Genomic DNA, 20,279 nt, shown 5'->3' with positions numbered 1-20,279 from the left:
ATCGCCGGAGACCATGAACGTACCTTCTCCGTCGAGCAAGTGACGAAGTAGTTAACCGAAAGATTGGGCAAGCGACGGGCGGAGCCAGCGTCTCGAAGACACCTCCGAGGTCGCGCCTTCTTGATGTTCTTGATGACGTCGTCGAGGGACATGTACAGCGCGACGGTCATCACCGATCGGGCTGCTGACCAAGGCAGAGGTCGAGCGGCGATCGGTGGCCGAGGGAGAAATTTTTGGGCTGAGAGGTGGTAGGATCGATCGGACGAGACGGCTCTCCGGGTTAAGAGGACATGACCAGGTGGAAGAAGAGGGGGGCAGCGGGAAATACACTGTTTGTATGACGACATATGTAGCGATATTTCTCTAAGTCGGTGACGGTTGCTGCCACGTCAGTCAAACTGCAGAAAGAACGCCCTGAATTAAAGTGACAATTGTAATTTAAAAAATTATATATATATATATAATGACAAGTGGATGCAAAAGGGATTCGCATCGACGCAAATGCTCAATGGCATCATTCCCGTCTCAAAATCAAGATGAGCCACTTTTCATAACTCCTGTGAACAAAAAACATGATCATGGCACCAAACCCCAAACTTGATAGTTGAAGCAAAGTAGAGACAAAGCTGCACTTGAAAGCACAAGTTATGATCAGAACACTGACAAGTTGGAAGTTCAGGGAGTGGTCATTTATTTCTACACAAGCATATCTTTAGGTTGCAAAGTTGGTAATAGCAGAATGGTAAAGATTGCAGATACAGCTTATAGAGAAATTGAAAATCCAGAACTAACCTCCCCAACAGTTTTAACAATATAAACTTTAATAAACACACCTCTACTGTATTTAGAACATAATAAAGGAAAAGGGATTAAGAGAACAGATCGACCTCACAGAAATCCACCATCCGTCCACGATGAACCAGATTTTCCATTTTGATTGGCAGCATTGTTTGATGAGCTATAGTGGTAATTAGCATAGCCATCATCATCTTTCATGTCATCCCAACCTGCCCAGCTTTCACTACTTTGTGTTCCTTTCCTAGGTTCTTCTCTCCTTTCTTTCTCGTCCCAGTTATCCCAGGAAGAGCTCACAGAATTGTAATGCTTGTTTGGATTCTCTCGAGGTGAATTCCAACTCTTGTTGTCCTGACCAAACTCTTGATAGTATCCATTTTTTACACTTTCCTTCTGTGACCAATCATCCACCTTCCAGCTGATCCCTTCGTTACTGTATTCCTCAACTTTTTGTGATGCCATTGCCATCACACCTTTCATGATTCCCCATGTCCTCTGCCCAATTTCAGTGGATTTTGTGGCTACCACACTCACAGTTTCATTGACCTTCTGATCGTATCCTGACTCCTTCATCTGTGTTACAAAAATAAGGACATATATTATTGTATATATAATAAGATTCTTGCAATACATAGAACAGGAAGCATAAATGCAAAAACCCGATATAACGTAAATATTCATAAATTCTCCAACAATATCCTGACTGTTCAAAAGTTGGCAACAAGATATCATCCATGAAAAGAAATAAAAACTAATTCAAAAAAGAAAAGTCTACAAGCAAGCATAGAGCAAACAACAACGATAACAATGTGCAACTAGGCTAATAGCTAAAATAATGACAAAAATAATGGAAAAAACAGAAAAGCTGACCTGTGACTACATATGACATGATATGGTACAGATCCCAACTATTTACGGTTGACATCATTAAGTCCCTTCTTGCAATTAATGTCTGCTTGGGGCAGTATCACCATCACCACAACTATTCTATTAAGTACTTAGATCTGAACATCACTACTCAAACGAGCATCTACTTCAAACTCAACTAAAATGATGATTCATCAAAAAGTACATACATACATACAAACACGACAAAGCTATGAGACATGGATGCTTCAAAATTGCTTGTCACATTCATGCTAAACACATGCCGAACATGGTGCTTATAAGTTACTCCTTGGACGTCCATCGGATACTTTCTATAGCATTTGAATCTTAATTGTTTATCAAAATGACCTGATAGTTATATGGCACTTAGGAGATACCTCTATACATTCTGCCACAGAAACTAATTTTTTCTTAAATGTTGACTTCTTATGTCATTTGTAATAAGCATAAAAAGATAAAAATAATTATTTGTCCTAAATTACTCTATATATTTGTGGTACTATATTGAGAAAAATATTTCTTCTGATAAATAGGCTAGGATGCTAGATATTTGCTGGTTCTCATGAAATAACAATATTTGATGACACTATAAACGGATGTCATTGTTTGGCATGAAATATTATACATTTCAATTACTTTTCATTATTTTATCCATGTAATATACTACCATATGTTTCAAGAGTTTATGCGTTGGCATTATCTGCAGCTTATCCCGTTGTTATCCCATATTCATACCCATGCTCACAGCACAGATGTGGAGACTTAATAGAATAATGGTCTCCATGAGACATCTTTTATGTGATTGTTCCGATTGAAGGGAAAACTCTTGCTATATAAGCTTATAATGTAACAGAGATGATTGTTATAAAGAGAACACTAGTTTATATACTGTTAAACCCTCTTGCCATCAAACTTTTTTTGTTGTCAGTCACAGAAATTATAGTTTCTTGATTCATGTTTAGGAGCACAATGCCAAATCATTGAGTTCTTTTTTCCGTATAGAATTTACATGAAAATTTTATTAAAACAGACATTACAGATACAATAATGACCACTGATAGTGATGACGGTGTTCATAAATACTGTTCTGAATGATTGTGTTAATTGGTAAGACTAGATTAAGAACATTACCTAAAATAATGAAAATCTCTCCTAGAGAAATAGAGGTCTTGAAGACAGGTATTAAGAGGGCATTATATAAAATTTTATAAATGATACAGAATCCGAATGTTATATACAGTGGCAGCAAAAAACAACAAAGGGAAGCTAACATTCTCCTACATGCATTGAGCAAATCTGAGACATCAATAAACAATACCTTGGAAGTCAACTCCTTTGTGCCTGCTTGGACAACACTAGCAGCAGAGCTTGCAACTAAGGATAGCCGGCCAAGACCCTATCAAAATGAAAAATAGGTACGTGAGTTTATTCAAGATAACTAGTTCGGAACCTAGAAACTGAAATGATATACTCAAATAAAAGGGAAAATTAATAAATTGTGAACAGTGGAAACAAGTGAAACTTGCAGTTAGAATTATAGATACAAAAAAAAAGCACAAACAAACAGAGAGAGATGTAACAAGAAAAAATGCATGGCTGATAGTGAAGAAAGAGAATGATGTGCTCAAAAAAAGAATAGGAAAGTGGAGGTCTCATTAAATATGCAAAATGTGCTTATGGCAACATTTCACATAATTCACCACAGATAGAATCTTGTATAAGTAACTTGAATTTTTGTGCATATATCCTCCCTGGCTAGTCCCAAGACCCAAGGTCGTCGGACTTACGTAGTAAAAATCTAGCTGAACATTTACAAAAAGAAATTTGAAAATGGATGCGAAACAAATAATCATTGGATTGGCCTAATGGAAATAAATGTAGACTGCCCTTAAAAAGCTTCATTATTTTTTATGTTATTATTTGTATCTTATATGACAATTGACTATCTTATAATTTATGCTTTATGACAAACCTTGATGTGTATAAGCATATGAAATATTATAGAGAAGGTTGTTCATGAAATTTTTGCACAGGAGCTTCTAGTCCCAATCTTGTTAGTTGAAAAAATCTGCTTCATCTTCCAAACTGGGATAGTCACGGTCCAAAATTTGCTTCAAAAGTTTGTAATTAAGTTCTTTAGAGGGACACCTATGATCAGCATAATCACCTAGCAAAGAGCAAGTTTTGACAGACCAACCACCATTCTTTTGCTGATGCTTAAACTATATTCTTACAACAGACAAAATATCCAAGACTTCCAGGTTAACCCACAATGAAGCACATTAGTGTGATATCAGTATAAATTTGTGGACAAACTAGAACATGCTAACTTTTAAACAAAGAACCGGACAGTATTTTTTGTATGAAATTATGTTGCTGTTTCCATTATTACAAAAGAACAAATTACTTAATTACAAGAAGGTCCTCAGTCTTGAACTATGCTAGAGTCAAGGAAATAGTAATTACAGCATGGTCTGCAATCTGTCTTTCTGCAGATACTTTACAGCAATGACAACTCTAGTTGATGTATTCTGGAGAACAATGTAAAAGAACAAGAGACTGCATCTTTGCTTCTAAAGGTGTAGTTACAGTTTTACATTTGGATAAGCAAAATATGCAAGGTCACTTAACCTCAGATAATTGATAGGATTGCAACATGTAAATCTAAAACGTAGGCAATTTTTATGTGAATTGTTCATCACCTGAGAGACAATCGAAACTGTGTCTCGGAGCATATCACCTTGTGAATTATTACTCTGAGTAGGCGGCGGTGGCGTGGAACCAAATCCCACGTACTTCCCCCCCTGCGATGGTGGGATCCCTTCAGGGCGAGAATCATTTTCAGCCATCTTCCTGGAGAAAAAGCTCTCCTTGTTTGCAGCCGACGCCTCCAGCTGCGCCCTGGTATAGATATCCTCTGTTGATCTAGATCTGGGCGGCGGGGGTGCCCCACCAATCCCGCTACCGCTCCCGGTCCTAAAGTTGCCCGTTGATTGATTCCTCCTCATATCAGAATAGGAGGAGGACTGGTAGTCATCGTTGTCCCAACTATCCCAGCCTCCGTTACTCGACTGGTGGGCGCCTTTCCCACCACTCCGCCCCAAAGGCGGCTTGGCACCAGAATTGAGCGATTCTTTGACGATCGGTGGGTCCTGCCACGAGCGACCCTCGGCCAAGGCCTGGATGCGGTCACGATAAACGGCGGCGCCCCGGGTATTGTACTTGGCGACGATGTCGGTCTCCTTGGGGACGCCGTAGCGGGCGAGGAAGGCGTTGAGGCGGTCGTTGCCTCCGGCCTCCATCTTCTTGAGTTGGATCTCGGACCAGGAGTCCATGGTAACGGATCGGACGAAGCTGATGTGGACGCCGAGGCCACGGTGCTTGCCGGAGCACTCGAGGCACATGAAGACGCCGTAGGAGACGGAGGCCCACTGCGGGTTCTTCTGGGCGCAGTCGACGCACGTCTTGTTCCCCGGCTGCGATTGGAGCTGGCGGAGGCGTCGCGAGGCCGAGGCGGCCGCCATTTCGGATCCCGATCCGGACAAATTCCGGATCGGCGGTTCCAAGAAGGAAGAGGGTTCGATCCCAAGAAGGATGAACGGCGGGAGGAGAACAAAAATCAGATCGCGACACTAGCGAGGGAGGGATCGAGGGGGAGAGGCTTGAGGGATTCGGCGAGCATCTTCGTCCTCCTCTCCGTCGATCTCCTCCAGCAGGCTAGGGGCCACGGTACCGAAGAAACGCTCACTTAATTGGCAAGAATCAGGTGAGGGTGGCAATTGGGAAAGCTCATTCCCAGCCTGAGACTTGGATCACCGAGCACCGTGGCTTTTGCTTTTGGGCCATCACCGGATGGGCTTCTCCTTCATGCGGGTTTTCGGCTTACAACATTTATAATATATAAAGATATGACGTAAATTAATAACGAGAAGCTCAATATCCAATTGATAAGAAGCTCAATATCCAATTGATAGTATCACGGGAGACATGTGACCATAATAAACATGGACCAACAATATCAGGTCCTTTATTAGTCTGTGTCACTACCGGCTTCACTACTAAGCAGTACATATATATATATATATATATATATATATATATATATATATATAGTGGCCCGACTTCTCGTAATTACCATTCTAATCAAACTGGCCTTCACCGACGGCCAACGAGTCTTCAACGACGGCCAAATATTTCTTTTTCCGTCTACTCTTTTAGATATATAAGATATTATTCTAAAATCACCGAAACTTTAGGCAACTAAAGAGTAGCCACCTTTAAAAATTGAACAGAAACACAAAAAAATTCTCAAATATAACCATGAAGAAACATCACAAACAAAACGTTCAAGTACCATAAGACAACACGACATTCTTAGGTTTGCAGTTTCTGGAACTCGAAATTACCATGGTGTTCTCATCCTCAGCCCAGGAAAACAGCACAAGCAAAATGCAAAATGGCAACCACTACAGGCAAGATAAACGGAAACCATCGGATGGATGAGTGTAAATGTGTCGTGCTTATTTATCTACAATCATCAACATGATATTTGTGTAAACATTGCCCCTGACGAGGACTTCTTATGTTGCCTCTGCCATAGAAATATGCACTTTAGCAAGTGCCTCCCTCAAGACGGTGCTTCGGCACTTTGTATCTTGCTTGCATACTGCATATTCTAAGGCCTCCGTGCTCGATTTTTCATGTCCATTCAGCTGCAATCCGTCCTCAGTGATTTGCAACCTGAAAAAAATATAGTGAGGTTCATTCTTACTAACAAGTGCATAGATGGAACAATTCTTCTCAAATTGTTATTCTAATCCAGAATAAACCTCGTATCCACAGGTTCAGCCATATTGGTGATGCTGCTCCTATTTGCAATTCTCCTCTCGGTAGTACTCCCCCGAGTGGACTTACCTTTGTGCTTGTGTTTATTCCTATCTTTCCTCTTTGCTTTGTGCCGGTGGTGATAGCTCTTCTTTACAGTGTGCGACAACAAGGTGCACGGTGGATCATATACCTCAGGAGCCCATTTTACATGTAACTTCACATTCAAAGGTGAACCATTCTGGGTACGGCTTCCCTTCATGGCAGAAATCAGATTGGAGGAGGCCTGGAGAATAGCAGTCCACTCAATAGATTAAGGAGCAAAAATATGAAATACTGCAGAAATGAACGTATATTGCCACAGAACCTCAATCAGTGAAATATGCATAGTCCACTTCTACATGAAAATTACAATCACATGGAAGCTCTATCATGAATCACATTTTAGCTATGTAATCAAAGAAAAAAGTACAAAATCATATGACAGACAATGCCATCAGCAATAAAATCTAGCAACGTCAATTGCATCTAGCGCCAACCCCGTCTAAGATTACTAACAGCACTGCATATAATCACATGGAAGCTCAGAAATATGAAATACATGAAAATCCACTCAATAGATTAAGGAGCAAAAATATGAAATACTGCAGAAATGAACGTATATTGCAACAGAACCTCAATCAGTGAAATATGCATAGTCCACTTCTACATGAAAATTACAATCACATGGAAGCTCTATCATGAATCACATTTTAGCAATGTAATCAAAGAAAAAAGTACAAAATCATATGACAGACAATGCCATCAGCAATAAAATCTAGCAACGTCAATTGCATCTAGCGCCAACCCTGTCTAAGATTACTAACAGCACTGCATATAATAAACAAATGATCAAGTATACTTGTACATTCATGTTATCTCCTACTGGGAGAAACAACAAATTCCAGTCCATGAGAGAAAAAAACAATGACCTTCCTTTCTCATCATATTCCACTCTCTGCTTTATAGGATAAGCTTTGCATTTTCACCAAATAAAAAGGTGTAGTCCCTCAATATCATTGCTTTCTAAAGATCTTTGTGCTGGCATGCAAAATTTTATATATAATGCTCAACCATAAACAAACATGTTCAGTATGATACATCACCAAGAAAACCTGCACGGTGTAAGGAAAACAACTTAAGCATTAAACATTACTTAGAAAACCAGAAACTCACAGGAAGAGAGGCTGAACGTTCATAGGTAGGATAATTAGATGTGAAGGAACACTTGTCTTGAAGAGCTGTTTCTGGCCTACAACCACCATTTATAGACAAGTCAGCAGCATCCACCTCTATCGAGGAAGGAAATGTTGCAGACTTGGCCAAGGCTTTCTGTTTCTTCAAATCGAAAGGAGCCGGACGACATAACTCTTTGTAAGCTTCGGTCTGCTTTAGTTCAATTACTTCCTCATCTGAGGTTGCATTAGAACCAGAAAAGTGTCCTTGAAGATCACCAACAGGGCATATCATAGCAGGAGCAACAGTAGTGTCTTGAACTGTTAACACATCCTTTTCACTAACAAAAGGAACACTCGAGATCCCATGAAATGTGATGTTCACAGTATCTTCAATTTTCCAACAGGCACTCTCTTCATTTTCTACATGTGACTTCTCACAGACAAGGCCATATACATAAAAGCCACAACTAGCATCGACAATAAGCGTATCACCACGAGAGAAACTGTCCATCTTGCTGCTGTTGTATCAAGAGCCGATAAGGGTTCACATCAATAACAATTTCATGTATGTACATTAAGTATCAAGAATGTAATAAAATAGTAGCAAGACAATTATGCCACGGAAGTTTATTGGCTAAACATGAAGGACATAATAGTGTAAGTACCTACCTCAAACCCCTTTACAGGAATACGAGAGAGCACTTAATCGTTGCATAGTTGATTAATACTGAAAAGAATAAAACTAATCTAGTTACAATACTATTTAGACATTGATTTTTACCACATAAAGAGGAAGACACCTCACCTGAAGGCAGATGCAATAAGTCACCTTAGAATAAACTGAAACATGTCAGCTACAAAAATCTAGCAAAAGAGAACAGAATAATGTTTCCTTTAAAAAGGATAGCACATGGTGTGCATCAAAATTAAGCAACAAGAACACAAGGCTTGCAATTTGATCGCTGTGTACAGAGTTCGATACAATGACTAAACTTTAACGACAGATAGAAGTCTGCTGATCAGATAAGCCAAACAACAGCAAGGAGGACAGATCATCTGCCGCACGAAAAAAAGAAAATCGTAAAAAATACACAAGAAGAAAGCTTTCTTAGAATAACAGCAACGTAGAAGTGTAGCATCAGTTACCTTCGCATGTATAAGAAACCAGAGCCAATCGAACACTCCTCCAACTCACAATTCGCCGCAGGCAGCCAATCAAGGAAAATATCCAAAGTTATCTAAGAAAACCCTTCCGGATCAAAGAAAAGGGACCGGGAGACGAGAAGGAAGCCCTAAAACAACCGCTGTGCCACGCGCGGACCGCACTACTGACTCAAATTACCGCGACGACTCCATTTCTCGAGTGGCTTAAGGCGATGAGAGCAAGAACCGCCGTTGAACGAGGTAGCCGATGGGCTCATGACCGCGCGGCGAGGGGGGAGCCCTGCGAACACCGAAGGCATGGTCGATGCCCACGGCGGGAAGGAACACTTGATCGCGATCCGACGAACCCCAACTCGACGCCGCCCGATCCAAATTAGCCCATTCAACGACTGAACAGAAGCAGAAAATATCGAAGAAGATTTGAAGCAACCCTAGTCACCTCGATTGGAGAAATGGGGAGACGAACGGGGGCTTTATGGCAGGTCAAGCCTCACGGTCAACGACCAACAGCAGATAGTGGACCAGAATCCACTGATGATTGACACGTGGCCTATCCGGGTTGAGACCGACGACTAGTAGCCATGGCGTTCTACAGTCTACATCAACATGCAAATCGTACGTGTGCCAGTTACACTATGGTGGGCCATAGGCAAACGCGTCCGGCCCGACACGCGCGTAAAGTGTAAACGTAAATGATGATACACAGTCTCCTCCTGTCGGACATCTGTTCAAATTAAACTTAGAGATGCATAAAAATATATATTAAACCATGATGTAGTTTACTTTGATCGAACCCTACCACCAGCCAACGACAAGTTCATCGGCGTGCCTGTTTCTATTATCTTCTTCATCCAGTCTAGGTCAAACAATCGCCAATTCAACGTCCCAAGACTTTTCCTCTGTCATCACCTAGCCGGCTGGTTAAACCCTAAAGATATCAACAGATTAATCTTTTGCTGCGTGTTTGCACCATTAAAGCAATCCAACTAAGATGAAAGTTCATATATAAGGATAGAGCAGATGCTACCACGAAAGATGATCAAGTATACAGAATTAAACGAGAGATGTGGACTAAAACCGGTCCACCTCTCTAGAAAAGAAAGGTAAACGGAAATAACACCACTAACCAAGCACAAAGCCATCTCATCAACTACAATGTGAACTATTCTGGGCGTCATACCATTTCGAACTGACATGGAGCTATTCTGGGTCTCGCTTGAGGAGCACGAACTATGGTAGGTGCAGACCACGCTGAGGTCGGTGCTCACGGTGTATACATGGTGGTGAAGTTGGAAAGGCGGTGGCGATCGAGACCAGCTTCCCTCACCAGTGTCTCTGGCCAACAGCTACTGCAAGCTTTTCCATCCATCAGCTCCGGTATGGCGTCGACGGGAGCAAGACACAGTCCTCTACTCCGCAAGTCAGCGCTGTTGCGTGCATGGCCCTGACAATTATATATACGGGATATAGTATTCAGGGTTAATCTTCCAAGTAATGCCTGTTTTGTATGCATCATCACTTGGTAAGCGTATGACGAGTTCGGTTCCACATGACAAAATGCTCGAGGAATCTCTTCCTTTTTTATTTTTCGATCTTTCATGAAGGATTTCAGGAATAGCAGATCCATGGAAGAAGGGTCTCGTATTCGATTACCTGAACCCGCACTTCTGGCGAGCTCATTCCAAAGTATGGAGCGGCCAGCATCTGTTTCGTGGTAGCAGAATCATGAATATTTCGTTACCATGTTTGGATTCAGAAATATAAACCATTCATAAGAGACGATTCATTCAGAACACACATTGAACATGTTAGATGAACGTACCTTTATTTGCTCGTGAAGGAAGTTGATAGAAAGAGCAGCCTCGTGAAGTACCGATGCAGTATCCGTCTATATACGTAGATCCAATTTAGCTGTCAATTCGCTTCCACGTACAGTCTAAACTTTAAATAGAGATGACCTTGCCGAAAGGAGAGACGAGCTGCTGAAGAGCTGTTATCTTATCCCCTAGCTTCTGGCTCCTTCTCGCAGGTGCCTACATATCCATTTGCGTGATGCAAGAATAAGAATGATGATGAAGGATGAAGGAACATGAAGAAAAGAAAAAGGAAGGGTGTACTGGTGGAATAATAATGCATATATATATCCCGAAGAGTAGGTGGGAATTTTACTACTTTGACGAGCTGCGTTCCGGCCATTGTTGACTCGTCGGCCGGCAGGCGATGCTGAGTCTGCCAGCACACAGTCTTCGGCCTCTTCGATGGACGTGAAGTCGTTTGATGCTTGGTTCCAGGATCTCTAGCCCTTGAACGCTTCCTTCTTTCTGCCAAAACCTAGTTAAGAAGAAGAAGAAGACGGAAACAGATCAAGAAAAAGACAGCGTTATACTACCCCTCGAGGTTGACTCAAGCACGACGACTCACTTTACGCTGAACTCCGGCAGTGCTGTACTCCGCAGAACCGGCAGCAACTGTGACGGTCATCGGATCTCCATCTCCTGCTGCGTTAGATTCAGGAAATGTGCTGTTCTATACAAATCCGTAGCGATCACTGAACTGACCTGTGATAGATCCTAGATGTGGTGGACAGCTGCCTTGGAGCTGCAAGCAATCACTGTAGTTATCCTGACGGGAACTGAGGAAATTGTCGCGGTTTCTGTTCATGAGTCATCTTCACTATAAGAATTTCTATAGCTGGTATCGAACTGTAGTACTAAGAGAATGTTAGCGTTGTTAGTACTGCACTCACAGTCTCTCGAGCTCCGCAGAGGTGTTGGAACTCTGCAGCCATTCCGAGTTTCCTGCTCGAACACATGACGAGTTAACGAGAACCCATGTCGGAAATTTAGCAGTATTCGATGCTTAATATATATAAATATATATATATATATACATATTTATATCTATAATACCGAAGCTGCTGCTGCTGCGAGGGAAAGAGAGTTGGGGAAATGCTGCGTCGTTCCACATTCCCAAGACGTTAGATTCCAGGAACTGTGGCATGCTAAGATCCGCAATCAATCTTACGTGAACTAGGAAAATATTGCATTAGATGCTGCAATTATTCGCTCGAATTAAGCAAAAACATGCAGAACAATTCAGTCAGCAAATATTAGGGAAGAACAACACGAAGAGGCAATCCACGAAATTAATGTAAAATTGAGAGAGGTTTAAAGCATGATTAACCCAACAATGCGTTCTGGTGACGAGAAGGTATAAGAACGAAGGAAGCAGAGTAATACATACCTCTGACTGGGTGCGTAGGTGGAGGAGAGGAAGGGCAGTAAGCGAAGCCAATGAAGCTGCTTATATTTGCTTAATTCGGATGCAGAACTGCTACTGCTTGCGACAAGGATGGCTCCGTTGCTTTACGTCTGAGGAAAGCTTGCCATCGGAGAAAAAGCTAGAGATGGAGCACGGGACAGGAAGACGAATGAGAAACGATGGTGGTTGGCATAGAAATGGGAAAACTGAGGAAGGAAATCAAAGTGGGGAGTAGAAAAGGCGAAGAGATGTCGTAAATAGCCGTGATTTGAGGGATCATCCGTTTCATATCTCTGTCAGTCCATCTCTTTGCACTATAAATGATGCATCATTTACTTAGCAAGAGAGAAAACTCTGGCTAACTCGAACGGCTTCTCTCTTCTCTTCTCTTCTCCTCCGAGACCAGTTGACCGTTTTGTTTTCTACTCCTAGTTCGAAAGACTTCCCACGAGACAAAGTGATGTTAAAATAAGCTCCAAATTAATTTGTGTTCAACCCCATATGTTGATGACAAGTGACATCGCACCAAATAGTAGTAGCAGCAGATCCGTGGTGGGAGATCGTCATCGTCATTCTATCAAGGTCATTTGCTCAGAACTAGAACAGATGAACCTTTGTTAGCTCGGTGCAAGTTCGACGTTGCTTCTCTATTTTTTCCCTAATTCCTCTTCGAGATTTCCCGAGACGAATCATACAGAAAGATGCAAATTATCGATCATCTTGATGTCTTGTGGAAACAATCGTAAGGAGCAATAATAACCAAAACGTGTATGCTTCCGAAAGTCGGATCTGTAATGTATCAAATTCTTTCTCCTTCTCCACAAAGTCAATGGGTTTGACTTGCACGACACACATGGTCAAATAGCACACGTGTCATGTCCACAGTACAGGACGGATTAGGTGGTAAAAACACTCGGTCAATTCTAGAATCGAATAATATGATTTCATAATCCCTCCCGTATGGTGAAAGAATAAAGAAGATGGAATAATAGATGCGTCGAGACCCAACCCATCCCAACGAAGAGTGTGGACGCGTCCCAAATTCAAACCGTAACGTAAACGAGCGAGTTCCGATTCCCTTGGTGAGGCTCGCCTGTTCCAGCCAGCACAGGCATCAGGTTTCACGTCACGAAGACCGCTTGGGTTGCCATCTGTCAGACACGCACGTGAACGACAGGGCGTCGTTCGTGTCTCGTCGACATTGGGGAGATCCCGAAGAATGCAAATTACACCGACGGAATCGTGCACGGCAAAGCGTCGTCTCGGAGCCGTCCATCTGACTCTTCGCCTGCCCCTTTTGAATAAGAAGAAGTAGATGAACGGTTGAGATTAGAAATAAAAGTAGGATGGACGGTTCTGGTTTGAAGGGGCCCTTTTAGCTTTTCTACGCATGTTGCACCCGAGCTGGCATCCACACCGAATGGCCCAACGAAACGGTCGGAGTGACACGCCGTCACGTCGCACGCTAGAAACTCGGTAGACGTCGTTCGTCGACTCGAACACAGTGGCTCGCCTTTTTGATATATGCCACCCCCGTTTTTTGTCTCGTCGCCTAATCCTTCCTATCTCGTGTGACAAGTGGGAGTGCATTTATGAGAAAGAGGTGCGTAGTTCAGAGAACCACAGGCGTAGAGAAGACCACCAAACTGGGAGGCTCGGGAAAGGCGGCTCTGTGGCGGACTGGCCTTCTGACGATATAAGGAAGCCTTTTGGCTCCTCGCCCAGGGTTAGGGTTCCGCCTTCTCCTACCTGCATTTCAGGTGCGATCGCCACCCGCAACATCACTTACTAGTCTTCTGTCGTCGAATCTTAACGTGTTTCTGTTGTTTTCATCTTTCCTCCATATTCGATTCGTTAGTTTTGTTAAAGTTTCTTGCAGATTAGTCTGTTTTTCAGTAATGACGAAGAAAGTAATGCCTTGATGAAAATTCTTTTTTTGTGGTTCTACAATTTTCAGGATTGTCGTCGCGTTCTCAGCTTGTGATGTGTATGGTTTAAGGTTTGATCTCTTTGTTCTCCGATATTAACGGTTTCTCTGTAAAGAAAGTTGATATTTTTAGTGGTGATCCACCGGATCTTGGTCGAGATCCATCGCCATGGGGTGGTTTAGGGCCGTGTCCGGCGTGGCCAGATTGGCCATTAGGAGAAACCTATCTCAGGCGCCGCATCACATCGGCAGGCCCCGCGCCCTCCCCTCTCCGCCCTCCCGGGGCTTCCACTCTGCCGCCCTTCGGCGCAAAGCCGAGTCCGCCGCGCCGATCCCCCGGGCTGTGCCCCTCTCTAGGCTGACCGACAGCTTCCTGGATGGCACCAGCAGTGTCTACTTGGAGGAGCTTCAGCGGGCCTGGGAGGCTGACCCCAACAGCGTCGATGAGTCGTGGGACAACTTCTTCAGGAACTTCGTTGGACAGGCCGCCACGTCGCCAGGAATCTCCGGCCAGACCATCCAGGAGAGCATGCGATTGCTACTGCTCGTCAGGGCCTACCAGGTCAATGGCCACATGAAGGCCAAGTTAGATCCTTTGGGTTTGGAGGAGCGTGAAATCCCTGAGGATTTGGATTTGGGTCTCTATGGATTCACGGAGGCAGATTTGGATAGGGAGTTCTTCCTTGGTGTGTGGAGGATGGCTGGCTTCTTGTCGGATAACCGCCCTGTGCAAACCCTCCGTGAGATTTTGAACAGGCTTGAGCAAGCGTATTGCGGGAACGTGGGATATGAGTACATGCACATCCCTGATAGGGATAAGTGTAATTGGATAAGGGACAAGATTGAGACGGTCAAACCTAGGGAGTACAGTCGGGAACGGCGAGAGGTCATTCTTGACAGGCTTATTTGGAGCACTGAGTTTGAGAATTTCTTGGCTACCAAGTGGACTGCTGCAAAGCGGTTCGGTCTTGAAGGAGGGGAGACCCTGATTCCTGGGATGAAGGAGATGTTTGATAGAGCGGCTGACCAGGGGGTGGAGAGTATTGTTATTGGAATGTCTCACAGAGGCAGGCTGAATGTCTTGGGCAATGTTGTCAGGAAGCCTTTGCGTCAGATTTTCAGTGAATTCAGCAGTGGCACAAAGCCTGTGGATGGGGAAGTTGGGTTGTATACAGGAACAGGTGATGTGAAATACCATTTGGGTACTTCATATGACAGGCCAACCAGAGGTGGCAAAAGGATTCATTTATCCTTGGTCGCCAATCCAAGTCATTTGGAGGCTGTTGATCCACTTGTGGTTGGGAAGACACGGGCAAAACAATACTACTCCAACGATATTGATAGGATAAAAAATATGGGTGTATTGATCCACGGTGATGGAAGTTTTGCAGGACAAGGTGTGGTCTATGAGACTCTACATCTCAGTGCCCTCCCCAACTACACTACCGGGGGAACAATCCACATAGTGATTAACAATCAGGTTGCATTCACCACTGATCCTGGGTCCGGAAGGTCTTCTCAATATTGCACAGATGTTGCCAAAGCCCTGAATGCTCCAATCTTTCATGTAAATGGAGATGATATGGAAGCAGTTGTCCATGTTTGTGAGCTTGCAGCGGAGTGGAGGCAGACATTCCATTCAGATGTGGTGGTTGATATAGTATGTTACAGACGATTTGGCCATAATGAGATTGATGAACCCTCTTTCACACAACCTAAAATGTATCAGGTGAATCATTCTCCAAGTTTTGGTTTTTTGCACAGTGGCGCTTTATGAGTTGGGTCGTCTATGACATAATAGCTTTAATTTTCGCTGAAGGCTTCAAATTGTGTACTCTTGCAATCATTTGCGATATACCTTCTACATTGACTTGTAATAGGTCTTCATAATTGCTACTTGACAATGTTAATTATATATTTTTTGCCCCTCTAACAGGTCATACGGAATCATCCAAGTGCACTTGAAATTTACCAAAGCAAACTCTTGGAGTCGGGAGAAATCACTAAAGAAGATATCGAAAGAATTCACAACAAAGTCACTTCCATTTTGAATGAAGAGTTTATTAACAGCAAAGACTATGTTCCAAAAAGGAGGGACTGGCTTTCAGCATATTGGTTAGGATTTAAGTCTCCAGAACAGATTTCGCGTATTCGAAACACTGGGTATCGTGACTTGTTTTGTTGGTTAAAAATTTCTTCTATGCAATTCTTTGTTCTGGTGATGCACTGCGTAAACAACTGCCTTGTTCCGCAGAGTTAAACCTGAGATTTTGAAACGCGTTGGACAAGCCATTACAACTCTTCCTGAAACTTTCAAGCCTCATAGAGCAGTAAAAAAGATCTTTGAGCAGCGTGCTCAGATGATTGAAAGTGGGGAAGGCATTGACTGGGCAATGGGAGAGGCACTTGCTTTTGCTACTCTAATTATAGAAGGAAATCATGTAAGATTGAGTGGCCAAGATGTTGAAAGAGGTACATTTAGTCATCGTCATTCAGTTATTCACGACCAACAGACTGGAGAGAAATACTGCCCTTTGGATCATATTGTGATGAACCAAGATGAAGAGTTGTTCACTGTCAGCAACAGGTTTGTACCATAATTTTCATGTATTTTGGTCTGTGCTGTTATTCGCTATCGAGAAAACATAAGTTTTCTGACTTGATAATCTCAGCTTGTTATATGATTCACTTTCTTGCAAGTCTAATGAGGTTTGTGTAGGAAAATATGATATTGATTTATTTTTGCGATTTTGTGGTGTATAAGAGGCTCTTGATTGTCTGAATTTCTTAACTATAAATGTTAACATGGTATTTTACTCATCTACACTCGGTGCACTTTTTTTTTACTTGATTTTAATCCCAAAAATTAATCTGGATAATTGCTTCATATGTGTTTGACAGTGTGACAGATATTGCAATGATGGCCATCTTTTGCATGTTTAATGAATTTAAACTTAATAATGTCTGTTTTTATTACTACTAGGTGAGATGTTTCGGTCAAATCATCAAATTCTTTAGAATATCTGGTCCTACTTCCTGTTGTTAGACTGGAACCTGTTTCAATGTTGGAAGTGGTCTGCATTTGATAATTCACAGTTGTGTCGTAAAAAAATAGTTCTACGTTTCTGTAACTCTTCGCAGGAGCAATTTTCAGATGACTGGTTATCTATTTGGTGACTTATATTATGCAAAATTCTGGGATAATTAGATACCTTGGGACGTTTCTTGCTGTCCTGGAACATATTTCTGGATTTATTCTTGATATATAGATTGCTGGATTCCATTGTGTTTTCTCATCATTGAATGTTTTGTTCTTTTGATACTAGCACACATTTGTATTCCCATAATACGTCACTATTGATTTGCAAAGAATTCAAGTGAAAGAAACATTTATTGTTGATTAAGACCCTCACTAAGTTGCTTTCATTACTTATTTCTAGTAATGATGCTGACATGAAGGGCTGCTTGTATACAGTAATCTGCTATAGCTGAGCTCAACTTTCTAACCTTCCATTATAAATGCAGTTCACTTTCAGAGTTTGCTGTCCTTGGATTCGAATTGGGCTATTCGATGGAAAACCCTAACTCATTGATACTTTGGGAAGCTCAGTTTGGTGATTTTTCAAATGGTGCACAGGTAATGTTTGATCAGTTTTTGAGCAGTGGAGAATCCAAATGGCTACGCCAAACTGGGCTTGTTGTTTTACTTCCCCATGGTTATGATGGTCAAGGCCCAGAACATTCAAGTGCACGATTGGAGCGTTTCCTCCAGGTAATTCATGATTACCGTGTGGCATTATGTATAATACTTGGTAAACCTGTCGTCTAAATCGTGAAGCAGAGGAGTCTATATGTTTGCCTAAGGCCTTACATGAACATGTGCTTGACGACTGCATGCATATCAGGCAGTTTTAGTTCAAATCCAAATTTATATGGTTGATTTTGCTTTTTCCCTTTCCAAGGTCTTGTTCATCCGTTATTTACTACATGTACGGTAGGTTTAAATAGTTCAGATACATTGAGACTTTGTATGTCTTTATTCATGAAGATATGTCTGTTCATTTATATGATCTGGCCTGGAGAAATTCCTTTTTCTGTATCAATATTATAGAGCTATTTAAGAATATTGATTGTCAATTTCACACACCTTTGAAAGCTACTTGAAGAATTGCAAACATGCAATTAAAGTGTTTCTCTGAGAGTTAATGTGCTATGATGTTAAACAGATGAGTGATGATAACCCGTATGTAATTCCTGAGATGGACCCAACTCTCCGGAAACAGATCCAGGAATGCAATTGGCAAGTTGTGAATGTGACGACTCCTGCAAATTATTTCCATGTTCTGCGACGGCAGGTTAGTGTTTGCAAAAATCATCGGCTTGTTCCATTGCACAAGTAAATTCAGTTGAAGTCATTGTTTGGTATTTTGTCTAGATTCATCGGGAGTTCCGGAAACCTCTGATTGTGATGTCCCCTAAGAACCTACTTCGGCACAAGGACTGCAAATCAAATCTATCCGAGTTTGATGATCTTGAAGGCCATCCAGGATTTGATAAGCAAGGAACACGTTTCAAACGCCTTATAAAGGACCAGAATAATCACAAAGAGATAGAGGAGGGTATTAACCGTCTCATTTTGTGCTCTGGAAAGGCAAGTCATGTGATTTTCTTTCAGTTTCTATAGACAATCTGATCTATTTTTTTAATGACTTTTTCATATTTGAATAAATTATTTATTTTCACATTTGCTTTTTTCAGGTCTATTATGAACTTGACGAAGGACGCAAGAAGTTGGATCGCCAGGATGTAGCCATTTGTAGAGTGGAACAGCTTTGCCCATTCCCCTATGACCTCATTCAAAGAGAGCTCAAGCGATATCCAAGTATGGACTTCTGTTTTTGATCTTTTCTTTAATGCTAATTGCTTCTAGTTCCTTTCATTGTTGGTACTAAAGTTCAAGTGTTTTTACCTCTGGTTATTGTCACATCCATAATGTCTGATCAGTCATGAGGGGTTTACCTTGACACAGTGAGAGTGGGTGTGAATACAGCGAGTGAGAGAAATGGTTTTATGTGTGTGTGTGTGTGTGTGTGTGAAGTCAAGAGATGTTCACTTTGGTGTACTTGTATATATTGTGACTTGTTGTCCAAACCAAAATGTTGTCATTCGTAGTTAAAGCATAGTTGTAACAGCCAGTGAATTCTCTAGCCTAATCAATGCTGAGAGCCCCTTCTGATAGTTTTAGAGTATAGTTGTGGTTCTTCTGATAGTTTAGAGTTATTGGATAAGATTTAAGTCATATGGAACCATGAGGAGCATGGGCCTACAATTATTACTTCATCTTGAGTCTGACTTTAACTTAAATGCAAAGCCTACCACTGGCTAGTTGATTATAGATCCTATTTCTTATTGGCTTAGGATTTGTTGTAAATTGCAATCTGTGCCTCCTGGGACAAATTGTAGCCTTTAGACTCTTTTTTTCGTTGATGGTATTTACTAATAAAATCTGTGTGCTCACTTCAGTTCTTTATTTGTGTTTCTATAGATGCGGAAATTGTCTGGTGTCAGGAAGAGCCAATGAACATGGGTGCATACAGCTATATCAATCCTCGCCTATACACCGCCATGAGGGCACTAGGTCGTGGGGAGTTTGAAGACATCAAGTACGTCGGGAGGGCACCTTCTGCTGCAACGGCCACAGGTTTCTACTCTGTTCATGTTCAAGAGCAAACCGAGCTTGTACAGAAGGCATTACAGCCTGAGGCGATCAGTTTTCCTTATTGAAAAGTTTTTCGATATCGGACCCAGAACAAATAATATGAAATGAGCTGTTGCTTGAGTTTTATGATGTTTCAGGCAAAGGTACTATGCTCATGAACCATTGTCAAATTTTGAACAGTTCATCTTTTTGGTGTTTCTGTTGTCATTTACACTCAGAAATGGCAGCTGATGCTGATTCTCCTTTATATCTGATTCGAGCAATTACCATCTGCCTCATTTCTTTGGTGATTGTCAAACCATGTTGTTTGATTTTTATGCTCAGCAAGTTAATGATCATATCTTCTGTTTGGATTAGCCTTTGATGTCATTGCATGTTTGCCGACGGTATCGAAACGCATGGCTGCGAGACGAGAGCAGCTCATCATGCTCCCGTACCAGCCAAAGGTAATGGAAGAATCGAGCCGATGCGGAACGCAACAGGT

At 42.0% G+C, this 20,279-nt stretch overlaps 4 protein-coding genes across 12 annotated transcripts; 1 reads left to right on the top strand and 3 right to left on the bottom strand.

The window, feature by feature from the left end:
- Positions 1–260: 260 nt before the first annotated feature.
- On the bottom strand, positions 261–5,509 carry LOC135613146 (ADP-ribosylation factor GTPase-activating protein AGD7-like). Of its 2 annotated transcripts, XM_065110198.1 has the most exons (4): positions 4,386–5,353; positions 3,002–3,079; positions 888–1,368; positions 261–398 (listed from the first exon to the last, which is right to left on the bottom strand). In XM_065110198.1, the coding sequence occupies exons 1-3, from the start codon at positions 5,205–5,207 to the stop codon at positions 889–891; spliced, it is 1,380 nt and encodes a 459-aa protein (XP_064966270.1). In that variant the 5' UTR covers positions 5,208–5,353; the 3' UTR covers positions 261–398; position 888. The 2 variants fall into 2 exon arrangements, with proteins under 2 accessions (XP_064966270.1, XP_064966268.1); XM_065110196.1 differs by lacking the exon at positions 261–398 and having other exon boundaries at positions 668–1,368; positions 4,386–5,509.
- Positions 5,510–5,967: 458 nt separating this feature from the next.
- On the bottom strand, positions 5,968–9,350 carry LOC135613144 (uncharacterized). 8 transcript variants are annotated; one of them, XM_065110190.1, is made up of 6 exons: positions 8,871–9,342; positions 8,530–8,780; positions 8,394–8,451; positions 7,723–8,242; positions 6,513–6,793; positions 5,968–6,423 (listed from the first exon to the last, which is right to left on the bottom strand). In XM_065110190.1, exons 4-6 carry the CDS (start codon positions 8,233–8,235, stop codon positions 6,264–6,266), a joined length of 954 nt encoding a protein of 317 aa, XP_064966262.1. In that variant the 5' UTR covers positions 8,236–8,242; positions 8,394–8,451; positions 8,530–8,780; positions 8,871–9,342; the 3' UTR covers positions 5,968–6,263. The 8 variants fall into 8 exon arrangements, with proteins under 8 accessions (XP_064966262.1, XP_064966263.1, XP_064966264.1 ...); XM_065110191.1 differs by having other exon boundaries at positions 7,723–8,239; XM_065110192.1 differs by having other exon boundaries at positions 8,530–8,588.
- Positions 9,351–10,152: 802 nt separating this feature from the next.
- Positions 10,153–11,369, bottom strand: LOC103986470 (transcription factor bHLH111-like). Its single transcript, XM_009404490.3, has 6 exons — positions 11,310–11,369; positions 11,061–11,219; positions 10,847–10,921; positions 10,711–10,776; positions 10,542–10,592; positions 10,153–10,332 (listed from the first exon to the last, which is right to left on the bottom strand). The coding sequence occupies exons 1-6, from the start codon at positions 11,367–11,369 to the stop codon at positions 10,153–10,155; spliced, it is 591 nt and encodes a 196-aa protein (XP_009402765.2).
- Positions 11,370–13,752: 2,383 nt separating this feature from the next.
- Positions 13,753–20,042, top strand: LOC103986147 (uncharacterized). The gene is made up of 9 exons (XM_009404055.3): positions 13,753–13,909; positions 14,107–15,805; positions 16,013–16,239; positions 16,331–16,663; positions 17,602–17,848; positions 18,303–18,431; positions 18,512–18,727; positions 18,835–18,958; positions 19,622–20,042. Exons 2-9 carry the CDS (start codon positions 14,246–14,248, stop codon positions 19,858–19,860), a joined length of 3,075 nt encoding a protein of 1,024 aa, XP_009402330.2. The 5' UTR covers positions 13,753–13,909; positions 14,107–14,245; the 3' UTR covers positions 19,861–20,042.
- The last annotated feature ends 237 nt before the right edge of the window (positions 20,043–20,279 follow it).

The sequence above is a fragment of the Musa acuminata genome, chromosome BXJ2-5 (assembly GCF_036884655.1).
Source record: "Musa acuminata AAA Group cultivar baxijiao chromosome BXJ2-5, Cavendish_Baxijiao_AAA, whole genome shotgun sequence".
Classification (NCBI taxonomy): domain Eukaryota; kingdom Viridiplantae; phylum Streptophyta; class Magnoliopsida; order Zingiberales; family Musaceae; genus Musa; species Musa acuminata.
Note: the sequence above shows the minus strand (reverse complement) of the source record. Positions and strands in the feature narration are given on the sequence as shown.